General features: G+C 39.4%; 1 protein-coding gene across 2 annotated transcripts in view; it reads left to right on the plus strand.

Annotated features, from left to right (window-relative positions):
* Positions 1-12,543, plus strand: part of PLCB4 (phospholipase C beta 4) — a 316,073-nt gene that overhangs the window by 174,952 nt on the left and 128,578 nt on the right. For both annotated transcript variants that reach the window (XM_045528104.1, XM_045528105.1), the window contains exon 3: positions 5,032-5,130. In XM_045528104.1, coding sequence (XP_045384060.1) covers positions 5,047-5,130 — 84 coding nt within the window. In that variant the 5' untranslated portion in view covers positions 5,032-5,046. The remainder of the gene's footprint in view (positions 1-5,031; positions 5,131-12,543) is intronic.

Raw genomic sequence — 12,543 nt, forward strand, 5'->3', positions numbered from 1 at the left:
AGGTAACATTCACAGGGTCCACAGATTAGAATGTGGGTATCTTTTCGGGGTTGTTACTCAGCCTATCAAACCCAGGTACCTGAGATATACCTGATTTCACATAGTGCCCTCTGTCCACTCTATACCAGAACACGAGGCATATGCCCAGCATTAAAAAATTCCATGCCAAATTTTGACTCCAACTGGCCGAGGATGTTGTGGAGGACATTGTTGACTCTATAATCAATCTAGCGCATCTGGGACAGGTGGTCTGGTAAGTCTTGAAGACAACCTTGTAAGTCTATCAAGGGAGGTGAGAAAGAAAGTTTAAGGACTTGGGTTAGAGAAGGCCAAAAAAAACCAAATAGCTGCTCTTCCTTGGTTCACCCCAACTGAATGGATGGAAGGCCATCTTCATGGATGATGCACCTGTCCTACTTGAATATTTGGTCCTTTGAAAGTCCAACTCAGGCCCCTTGTACTCCTCTTGACTCTCTAAGTTTCCCATCATCTTCTGTAGAAGGAGTTTTTTGTCACTTGCTCTGAAACAAGGCTTTCTAGGACTCTGGCTGTCTCCCGTCTCCTCCCTCTCAAGCTTTTTAGTCCAAGGAGTTTTTCCTCTGCCCTCAGAGCAATAGCTAATCCTATCCAGTTGCATAAGGATGTAGAAACAATGAGACTATTTAAAAGCCCACTGGCCTCCTTCCAGTAACTGCTCAAGGTGTTTACACTGCAAGAGGTGCAGGGTTATGCATCCATTCTTTAACTGTGTAAATTTTCCTTCACGTCCTGTGTTCCTGAAGGAGAAGGTGGGTCCTTTCCTGTGGGCTCTGTACGGTGAAGTGGTGCTGTTCTAGGATGCAGAGGAGGCAATTAAACCTTGAAGTATCTTGTAAATGAGGCCTTGGAAGGCAAGCTGGAGAATTTGAGAAGGGGAACCTTTGGCATGGTACAATGAAAATGTTGTTTACCAGTTGGCTGTGGGTGGGGATTTGAGATAATTGCAATAAGGATTTATTTATAGAGTGGCCGATTCTTCCCCTTCATGCTTTTCAAAGAAAGTAACTGTTTGTTCCTTTAACTTTCTCTGCAGTCAGTTGGACTACAGCATGTATCTTCATTTGTTCCCATTTTAAAATCAATTACCTGGATCAAAATGTTGTTAAGCACCATTGGCTGGGTCAACATCTTCTAGTCTGTAGGTCAATGTTGTGCCATCTATGTCAAATAAGCCAGCCACTGCCCCTAATGCCAGGCCTTAGACAGTATTTCAGAGACAACACAGAGAATGGTACCCCCCATGTTAAAATAGGAAAAATTCTATATACTTCAATGTCATTTTGCCAAAATGCCTTTTACCTTGTTTTGAACCCCAAATCTCTGAAAAGATAAGCAATGAAATGAGCTCCCACATCCAGTACAGAAGAGATTAAAGTCAAAATTACCCTCCTCCTTCCATCAGCCTCCCACACCCCCAAAGTCCTTCACAAAATGAGACCATTATAATGAAATTAGTATGCAAGGTAGAGAAGAACATATTAGTAGTGAGGATTGTAGTGAGGTCTGAGAAACATCATGTCCTCAGTACTTATGAGGATCCTGGGAGAAAGCAGAGTAAAGCCAATGAAAGATGCAAATTGACAGAAGCTTTCTTTTCATTTTTGACATAAACTTTTTATATCAGAATCTTCTTGTCGGTTTAAAACCAAAAGAAAAATCGAAAGGGATGTGTTGGTAGGAGTGAGATGATTGTAGAACACACCTCTCCTTTGCAGAGGAGAGATGTTTCACCCACTGTTCTTCATAGTCTGGCAAATCGGGCAGGCCAGCATATTGTTTTATAATCTGTCTTTCATGCTAACACTTAGCTCCCTGTAGTTAGCTACTGAGGGTCTCTGCAGGTCTGCGTTTCTCTGCAGATCCGTTTTACAGCATAGAAGGCATGAATGCACAGCATCTACCCCAGAAGCTTGTTTCTAAGCTGCCTTGGGTGGAGGCTGTACATTTATGTGTGTGTGCCTGCTTGCTATATTCACCATGTTATGCAAAAGAGCTCAAAAAATTAAATTTATTCCTCCTATCTCCCTGAGGCTTGGTATCCTTTGACTATCATCTCCTAATTTTTCCCCACCTGGGCCCCAGCCTTTGGCAACCACCATTCTAATCTCTGCCTCTATGAGTTCAATTGTTACAGAGTCCACATGTAAGTGAGAACTTGTGTATTTATCTTTCTGTGTCTGGCTTATTTTATGCAGCATAATGTCCTCCATTTCATCCATGTTATCACAAATCACAGAATTTCTTCCTTTGTTAAGGCTGAATAATATTCCGCTGTGTATGTAAACCACATCTTCTCTATCCATTCATCCGTTGATGGACACTTAGGTTGATTCCATAACTTGGCTATTGTGAATAGCGCTGCACTGAATGCGAGAGTGTAGGCATCTCTTTGCCATACTGATTTCAAATTTTTCAGGTCAATACCCAGAAGTGGGATTGCTGGATCATATGGTAATTCTCATTTTAGTATTTTGAGGAAACTTCATGTTGTTTTCTATAATAGCTGTACTAATTTAAGCCAAATTTAATTGAAATTTGAAAAATACACACTTTATTTAGATTTTTAAATATTTTGGTTAATTATACATAGTATTCTCTTACAGTGTTCACATTCTAATCATTGAATTATGTCCCACTTTTCATCGTGAATGTTGTGAATTTGTGTTGCAGCTGCTGCCGCCTCCTCACTTCCTTCCCCACTCCCTCTCTCATTCCTGCCCCAGTCCTTGCCGTATATATTTATAGTATTTGGATATTCAGAAAACAACTTTGCTTTTACGTTATTCTACTATTTTTTGGCTACACATTACGCATCTAGGTTTTGATACACAATACTCTCTCATCTTTGGTTTCTAAAACGATTCTAATTTCTGTTTAACTCAAGAATTATTTAGGGGTGGTTATGTTTCATTTCCTCCTGTGTGGTTATGTTTCATTTCCATGTATATAGATATTTTGCACTGTCTGTCATGCATTTATAAGTTTCCTAGTTGTGGTCAGCGATTGTGGCCACCATATTTTCTGCCTTTTGAAAAACACTGAGATTTCCTCTAGGGCCTAATCGTGATCAGATTTTGAGACTGTCACATGCATGTAGGTTGCTGGGATATAAAGGAAAGAAAACAGAGAAGAGATATATTTAGAGAGTGGACTAAGCTCATTAAGTAATGTTATTTAAAATTATGTTATCTTGAGTCAGTTAAATTGTTTCTGTTAAAGTATTAAGTGTGATATTCAAATCTTCAATATTCTTTTTTGTCTTTCTAGTTCCATTTGTTTTTGAGAATCGTCTCCTAATGTGTTTGTGACTTTGCTCATTTCTCTTTGTATTTTATGAATTTTTCAGTATGTTTTGAAGCTGTGTGGTCAGGTGCTTAAATGTTAATGACAGTTAATATGAGTTATCACTCTCTCTTTGCTTTTTCCCTTGAAGTCTATTTTGTCTAATATTATTATTGTTATACCTGCTCCCTTTCCTTCTTAGCATGTGCCTGTTGTATTCTTTTTTCATCATTTCATTTTCTAACTTCTTATATAGTTTTTATCTTATCAATATTTCTATAAACAACCACACTTTTACCTAATGTAAAAACTTCTTTTATGACTAAATTTAACCCATTCATATTTATACTGCTTGCAATCAGTAGATTTTTTTACTTTGAGGTCTCAAATATTCAGGTTTCAGAAATGTTCTTCAACAAATTGTTTTTATTATTTCCATCCCTCTTTTATCTCTCTTTCTAATAGAAGTGGTTCTTCTATTAAGTGGTTGTTGTACCTTCCTTTTCCATTTTGCATATCTCTAAATTTTTTATTCCTGCTTTCTGTTTCTTTTGTGTTGTGTTTTGTGAGAATTCCTTGGCTCAGCACCTCCTCTGAGTTCTCTTTACAATTCAGCTCACCTATTAAGACCGTTATTTCAACAATCTTGTTTTAAATTTCTAGAATCTGTAGTTAATTATGTTTTAAGAACAGAATATACTCCTTCTTCCCTCTGAGGATATCAGCTGTACTTATGCCAAAGTCAGGTCCTGTTTGCCCTATTAACTCTTTTCCTTTGGTGTTAAGCTCTTATACTTGTTATGTTTGATGTCTGTCTTCCATGTTCTTGGCATTGCTTAAATATTTGGTGATTCCTGGTTGTGTGCTCATCTTTCATTTAAGGTGTTTAGAGGGCAGGGTGCAGTGGCTAATACCGATCATCCCAGTGTTTCGGTAGGGCAAGGTGAGAAGATCACTTGAGGCCAGGAGTTTGAGACCAGCCTGGGCAACATAGGGAGACCTTGTCTCAAAAAAATAAATAAATAAACTGTTTGGCTTGCAGCTATCACGTGCACACGATGGTGTGTGATGAGAAGAATGCTCATCACTGGGTAAAAGGAACACCCAGTTCTTCTCGGGAGCAGGGAGCCACCCTGAGCAGTGCTGAGCCTCTCTTTAAATACATACCCACTCACTGCCTATGTTAGGAAGCAGGCATTCTTTGTTCCCTCTGTGGCCCGAGGAGCAGGGCACAGGGGCTAGATGGTAGGTATCCCTCTGAGAGAAGGCTTAAGACAGGACCAAGAGCTATAAAAAGTCTGGCTACTTCTACTTGGTTCTGCTACATATTACCCTGTGGACTCCTGTCCATGTGTTCACCTTCAGGCTTGCAGTGCCTTAGAACCTTTTGCTATTTGCTGCAAGCTGCTCCTATGTATAGATTTTGGTCTGTGGTTTCTTTCTTTTGTCAAATATGTACATCTTATTTCATAGAATTTGGAGAGGGAAGGGAAGCATCCCACATCTGGTATTTCTTGATGATGCTATCCCTCCAGGTTCAGAGCCAAGGAGAAGGAAAGTTGGGAATCAAAGGAAAGAAGAAAAAAGGACTTACTCCACATACTTAAAGAAAAGCTTTTGCAAATATACATAAATACAAGGTGATGAACCTTTGATCCTCGTTTGTTTCTCGATTTTATATACTAATGGGATATTCTTTTTCAATTTTAGGTCTTGAATATAATCATGGCCAAACCTTATGAATTTAACTGGCAGAAGGAAGTTCCTTCCTTTTTGCAAGAAGGAGCAGTTTTTGACAGATATGAAGAGGTAAAGAAGTGTTGTTTATCTTTTCTCTCAAAACATTCTAATAATTATTTTATTTTAATTGCAGTATTGAGTAAATGTTCTTTGACATAAGTAAGAACATCTTGGAGATTTATGAGTTGGAATAGTTGGGAAGAGGCAAGTTATGAGATACAATAATAATGATAATGATACTATAAATTATTGAGCACTCACTGTGTGCCAGACATCCTTCTAAGCACTTTATGTATATTATTTGTTTAATTTTTCACAACAACCTTATAAGGGCATTGCTATTTTTATCCTTGTTTTACAGTTGGGTTCCATGTAATAACAGTTTTTGCTTAATGAAGTTCTTTTGGCAGGCTTTCTACATATAACTTTCTATTCGTTATAGATGTGATAGTGATTGGACCTTGTGCTAGTCATTTGCTTTGCTCATTTCTGTTAAACAGACCAGTTTGACCCAAGCCTTGCATGCCTCTGCTTCTGTCATGTATTGTTTGTGACCTTGCAAGGTGGCGCTGGCTCCAGACTCTCCATAGAGCAGGGGCCTTGGGCCGCCAATCTGTTCAGAAGGGCTGGGTTGGTGAGTGGAAGCTGCATTTGCAATGTAAATGCATTGTTTTTCTTAGATTGTACTTGAATTTGAGGTGATGGGGAGGGGGTATGATGAAATTGATGTTTGCATATAAGGCAAAGTAAAATGTAAGACTTATTAAAACTTAATTTAGAGTCACAGTTGGTTCCTTTCGAAATCAATGAGACGTATGCGGTGGCTAATGGACTGACCCTCCCAAAGATGCAGAACCTACCTTTTCATGAGGTCTTCTGTGGGCTAACATAACTTAATACTTGTTAACTTGGTTTTTCCAAAGTGTGTATCTTAGTACCCTCTGGATTTATAGGATGGTCACTGTCGAAGTAAACAATTGATAAAGGGAAAGGATGGGACCAAATGTGGCTAGTCTTCCTTGTTTGAATTAAAATACTGAATTGACAGCTATTTATATGTCTGAAACTTTACCACTGCCATAAAAATAACAGCTAACTGCATTCTGCTATAAGAAGAAACAAAATAATATTCTATCACCTAGAGGCAACCACTGTCAATATTTTTGGCAGTTTTCTTTTAGTGTTTTTTTCTAATTTTTTCTTTTTTTCCTCTCCCATAGTTGAGATCATAGAATAATCTTTTAAAAATATAAATCAGATCCTGTTCACCTCTATTTAAAATGCTTCCATGACTTCCCACTCTAGAATAAAGGAAACTCTTTAGAATGAAATGCAGGGTCTTCTATAATTTGGCTCTTGCCCAATTACTACAGCCTCATTTTCCACCAGTTTACTATACACACCCCCTGCTTTAACCATAGGAAACCACTTACAATTCCCCACCATGTACTATTCTGTTACATGCTTTGTATATGCTACTCCTTCTTCCTGAAATGCATTTGTTCCAATACATTGGGTTGGCAAACTCATCCTTCAGAACTCAGATGAGAAATCTCCACCTCTCTGACAGCTTTCTCGACGCATTCAAAGAGGTAATAACTTCTTTGTACAACCACTAACCTACCCTTGTACATATTACACTGCTTCCACATTTTACTTGTTTCTGTCTCTCCTACTATACTCAGTGTTTCTTGAAGTCAGGGACCATATTTTACTTATCTTTCTTTCTCCAGGGACTAGCAGAATGCTTGCACCTGGCAAACTCATTGTAGAGGTCTAGCATCAAAAAGGATTTTAGGTACAATTCATTTCAACTCAGTCTGTTTTTTATTTATTTGTTCATTTTCTTCATAATTGAAATGGTGAAAGGACTTGATAATATTTAGATCTCTATGGGGATCTGAGCTTCAAGAGGTTCAAAAATTAGGGTAAGCCATATGAAATTTTCTTCTTTTAAATAAAAAAGTAGCACTATCAACAATTGCATATAGTTCACACCTGTTGTGAAAAGTACACACCTATTGTGTAACTGACTACTTTTATCTACTTTATACAACTTTCAGAGAAGGCCAAGGACTCAGTTAGATGCATATGCAAGTCTTTCTCTCAGGTAGTCTGGATTTAGGTTAGGTACCTGTGTCACCAGGATGATCGTGTAGGAGAGAAAAAGTGTCATCTTTTCCTCACCTATCACTAGATAATGGCTGAGACTCCATAACAAAAGACAGGTTAACAAGGAAAAAGGATACAAATTTATTTACTAAAAGTTTTGCATGACACGGGAGCCTTCTGAAATGAAGACCCAAAGAAACAGGGAAAGCTATATATTTTTATGCTGAGGTTTGACGGAGAGTGGACAGTTGTGCAGAAGTCTGATTAGACAAAGGAGGTATGATCTAATAGAAATAAACCCGGGAGAACTTAGCAAGGCCTGCTTGTTCAGATTCTTTTCTGTGTTCCTAAGTCTTCAGAGATAAAGACATTCCTTTCCTCCAAGTATAGAGAGGACCCCTCTGGAATGAGGGTCTTAAGACCTATTTTAGAGGAAGGTCAGCTCGGTTTCATGCCTGCTTCAGGGGAGAAGGGCGAGAGGACGGTGAGAGTGACCTTCCTGCTTCTGCTGTTGTCTCAAATGACAAGGTGCCCCATATTTTGGGTTTGCTTGTTCTGAACCCAATCAATGGCCATTCCTTTATTGTGAGCTGGTGAGAAGTACCTTTACCTGAATCTGCTGGAGCATTCCAAAAGATTTGCAGTTTTCCAAGGCAATTTTCCAGGCTCTGGAAATCTATAGGATAATTTAAAAATACTACATGACTTCTAATAATTCCAAGAAGGTCATTTTCAAGAGATGAAATGTCATCCCTGGCTGTGTATCTCTTCTACTGTCATGTGAGCAAAAACATATTAGAGAAAAAAGTACTTTCTTTGATAAATAGGTGAAAAGCAAATTGATGAACCAGAGGTTCATCATCATTTGGATCTTTTATTTTTTGTGAGGATTCTCTTTGGTTATTAATCGTCACAACTCATATTAGGAAATACTGACCACCTGTGCTTCTAAAGGTATTTGCTTTTGAGTTCCTCTGAAAACGAGGTAAAATTAGAAGGAATGAAACCTTGAAACAAATATAAAATACAATCCAGCTGAGCTTTCAATGTTTTGAGTGCTATTTTACTAGGATTTTAAGCAAAAACGTTTTAACTTTATAGAGTAAACGTGTCTCTTCATAATAGCGTATCAAACCAGAAAGCCAAATAGTATTTCAAGCTGGATGACAGCCAGTTTTTTTTTTTTTTTTTAATTTCCCAATCCTATACTATTCAGTTCTTTGGAGCTAGAGCCATGGAAATATTTAAGGCAACAAAATGTAAGCACAAAAGGTTTGTTTCTACAGTCTGTGCATGAACAGCAGTGAGAAATGACAGCTGACAGCCAGTGGGAAGAACAGGAATTAGCGAAATGAAAAACCCAAACATCCCTAAAGTGTTAAAGCAGGGGGACCTTTTGTGAAGGAGCATAAATGCTCTCACCACCATATGATCACTGATGTTATCGTGACCACCTGAAATAACAGGTAAACATTAAATTATGTTCCACGTATTTGTTTAAAGAAAGCTGGGTGTGTCCTAAGCAGTGAGTAAGCGCTGCCTACGTTAGGAAAATATATTTAATAACCACTGTTTTAAAAACAAATATTATTTTGTCAATAAATGTAGTAAGTACAATTGGATGTAAGTTTCGTTTTGTTATTTCCACATTACTGAGGAATTCTTTTTGAGGCAGCCAAAATTTCAGAAACTACATTAGGTAGCAGCTTGCATGGTAGCATCTGATGGTATTGCCATGCCACTTCTAAATCTGCATTTTTCTAACTTTTTTTTATTTGACTTATCAATTAATTAAATGCAAAATATATTTTATTTTCTATGTGATGCTTAATATTAAATCTTTAAAATAGAGATTTGTCTCTTGTGGGGGAGAGAAACAGCAGTGCTTTTAGAAACACATACAACCCAGATGTCTTTAATTCAACCAGTCTCTTGACTTTAACTTAATGCCTATTTGAAAGGTCTGAAGACCCCATCTCCCGGCAGGTCAGAGCCCTCCCCGGTCATTCCTAGAATTCCTAGGTGCTCACACTCTTGGTGATGACTCCTGTCCTCCAATATGCCTTGTTACCTCCCAGTTTCCAGGACTATCACTTACTCCAATTTGTTTCTCTGTCTAAACCATTATTTTATCAAATCCCAGATTCCCAAGGATGTTGTGTAAAGTAGACATTTACTGAAGATTTGGTGGCAGCAGAGGAAAATTACAGCACAAAGCAGGGCACACTTTAAGATGAAAAATCAGATCATACTGAATAAATTTCATTAGCCAACCTGGCCAAAGGGTGTCTCTTTTTGTCTTCTTTTGTCTCACTTCTGCACCAAAATTCATGTTCCTTTTTATTTTCCTGTGTAATCGCTCCACTGTAGTCCTTTTCCAGTTCATTCTTTTCCAGATGCCTCTTTCTTAACTGTTAAAAAAAAAAAAATCCTCCCTCTCAGGCCAAAGAAGAATTGAAAATACAAATCTTTTCTCATTCTGAGCCGTTGGGCTCCGTTTTCACCTCAAACTCTCCCGTCCAGACTCTCCTGAGGCCTTCCTTTTTCATAAGCCTGAAGGTCAATGTATGCACTTAAAACAAACAAGATCTAAAAAGAGCTTTATCCTTAAGAAGAAGGCTACTCCTCTAGATAAGCACTCACCAACAGAACTTTCTGCAGTGATCGAAATGGTCCACGTCTCTGTTGCCCGTCAAGGCAGCCACTAGCCACGTGTGGCTATTTAGCACCGGAAATGGGGCTAGTGGGAATGCGGGACTGAATTTTAAATCTTATTTAATTTTAATGAATTTTAAATTCACATAGATATGTGCCGCCCAGTGGCCATCTTACTGGATCATGCAGACAATCAAGTCAAACTACAAACAGATTTTAAAATACCCCCTCCTTGCTCAACACAAAGAAATTGTCCTCAATGCGTTTCATCAGAATCTACAATTTTCATCAGCTGTTTCTTTTTAGTGGCAGCCAGAGCAGAGATTTAAATGTTTTATAGATTACTCACCTTGACCACTGGCCCTGCCCTCCCCACATCACAGATCCCAGTTTGGGCTACCCGGTTTTCTGGCGAAGTCTTTGTCTTTGTGTTAGCCTCCCCACTTTCTGGCCTACACACACATACACACACACACACACACACACACACACACACACACACACACACACACACACACACACACAGTTTGCGGTTACAGCTGCTGCCTTGAAAACTGAGACGACTATTGCAGTTGCCAGACCCAGAAGAGTATCAAAATGCGGGATCAATACCAACCTAAAGTAGGGCAGAGTGGCAGGCTGACTTTGGCCTCTTCCCAAGGCTGTTCTGAAATCAAATTGTGAGCTACCCCATGAACTTCAGAAAAGCCCAGGCAGCCTACACGCTTAAGTATGAGAATAAACGGTGTAGAATGAGGCCGAGGAGCCTAGATTTCATTCCAATTGCTATGGGAAGCCATTTTCAACAGGGACTGATTCACGATCTGATTTCCATTTTGGAAACTGTACAGAGACTGGCTGGTAAAAGGGGGCCACAAAGGGTTGGAGAACACCAGGACATTGAGGAAGGTGAACTGGAGTCTTAATCCTTCCTCTTACTGCCTATGTCTCCATAGGCAATTTTTTTTTAACATCTCTGTGCTAGAAAGTAGGGGCTGTTACGGTGGGAAGGTCTGAAGAGTATCAGCTGTCCACTGAAGAATTCTGTGGTTCTGCACCCGCCTGCGTTCAGTCGCCTTTCTTGTCATCACGGCTGTGTGACTTCTTCCTGAGGTGGTAAGAAAGCTAATGCCAGGCATCTGGGTACTACATCGGTTGGCCTGAACACTGAAGCCACCCAAAGCAGCAAGAACTAGTGTCAGCCAGGTTTTTGCAAAAACACCCAGGCCTGTTCCTTCCTCTAGACCAGCCTTTGAAATAACAGTGCCGATAATGTTACCTGGGCTCTCAGGCCCCCAAAGCTCAGAGTTCATTTTCATGGAAGCATGAGGCGTTTAAGGAAAGGTCTGCGTGGTTTGGAAAGTCCCGGAAAGTAGGTGGACTTGAAGACAAAAGACTCTGGTTTGAGCCTTGACCCTGACATTTACAAGTCACGACCTTGAGCAAGTCCCTTCACCTGTCTGCATGAACGCTGGTCTCTTCTCAAATGGGAACAATATACCTCCACCAAAGGATCCTTTTAAATAACAAGAGTACGAGCCCAGTGGCTCTTCTTATTTTTGTGTTTCTTCCCTCTCCAATAAGTTTCTTTGGGCTTGCTTTTCTTTATTTCTGCACAAAAGCAGAGGGTAATTCTATTTTCTGGAGGAATAGAAGCCTCTCACTCATGAAATAGTGTCAAAGTCAGTGTCATGGAAAACTCTGATACTTGAGATCCATGCTCCAAGGGTGCAAGGAGTACGGCTTGCTCATGGGAAGATGTGAGAAGCATCCGTTAGGAAACTAGGGAAGGAAATCTGGGACGGTGCTCGGTTTACAAAGAGCTTGTGGAAAAACAATACAAAATGGGAAGAAAGTATGGAGACAAGTCCATTAAATTAAATAGTAATAAACTAGCTGAGGAGCTACTTAGGTGTCTCTAGTACTACTGTGCAGTGCTAAAGAATTTAGTTAAAACTCAATGGCTAAAATTACAGTGCTAGATTCTCTATTGCTTCTTTTCAAACTGCAGCGTAAAGAGGAAAATGCTCAATAGTAGCTACTTTAAGCCGGGTCCGTGGGCTGCAGGTGAACAAGAGGATGTTGGCCAAGACATCCTTTTAATTAGGTCTGATGAATGCAGCCTTGTAGATCTCCAGGCTGATGGTGAAGAGGCCCAGAGCACATCCTGGCTTCATTCTCTTTGCCATTGCACTGTGTTAATGCATGTGGCCTAGCCGTTGAGTGAATAGAATCTATCCAAGTGTGAACAAGTGAACAATCCAGTGAAATATATAGCACATTTTAAAGTGAATAATTTTGAAGCCTCTTTTTGAATTATAAAACTGTATTTCTTTAAACCTATGTAATTTCATGCCAGTGAATTCCCTGTTCCTAAAAAGTATGAGGAAATATTTTTGTTGTTGTTACTTGTTTTGGGTTGTTTTAGAGACGGTGCTGTATTAGGATGCTCCGGAGAAACAGAACCAGCAGGATATAAATACGAAAAGGTATATTATGAGGGATTGGCTCATGCAATTATGGAGGCTGGGAAATCTCATGAACTTCTATCTACAAGCAGTAGGGTAGGTCTCCAGTTCAAACCTAAAGGCTTGAAAACCAGGGGGGAGCCAATGGTGTGTACGTCCAAGTCCAACGGTCTGAAAACTAGGACCACCAGTATCCAAGGGCAGGAGAAGATGAGTTTCAGTTGCCTTACTTCCACCTTTTTGTTCC

Source organism: Lemur catta, chromosome 17, assembly GCF_020740605.2.
Source record: "Lemur catta isolate mLemCat1 chromosome 17, mLemCat1.pri, whole genome shotgun sequence".
NCBI lineage: Eukaryota > Metazoa > Chordata > Mammalia > Primates > Lemuridae > Lemur > Lemur catta.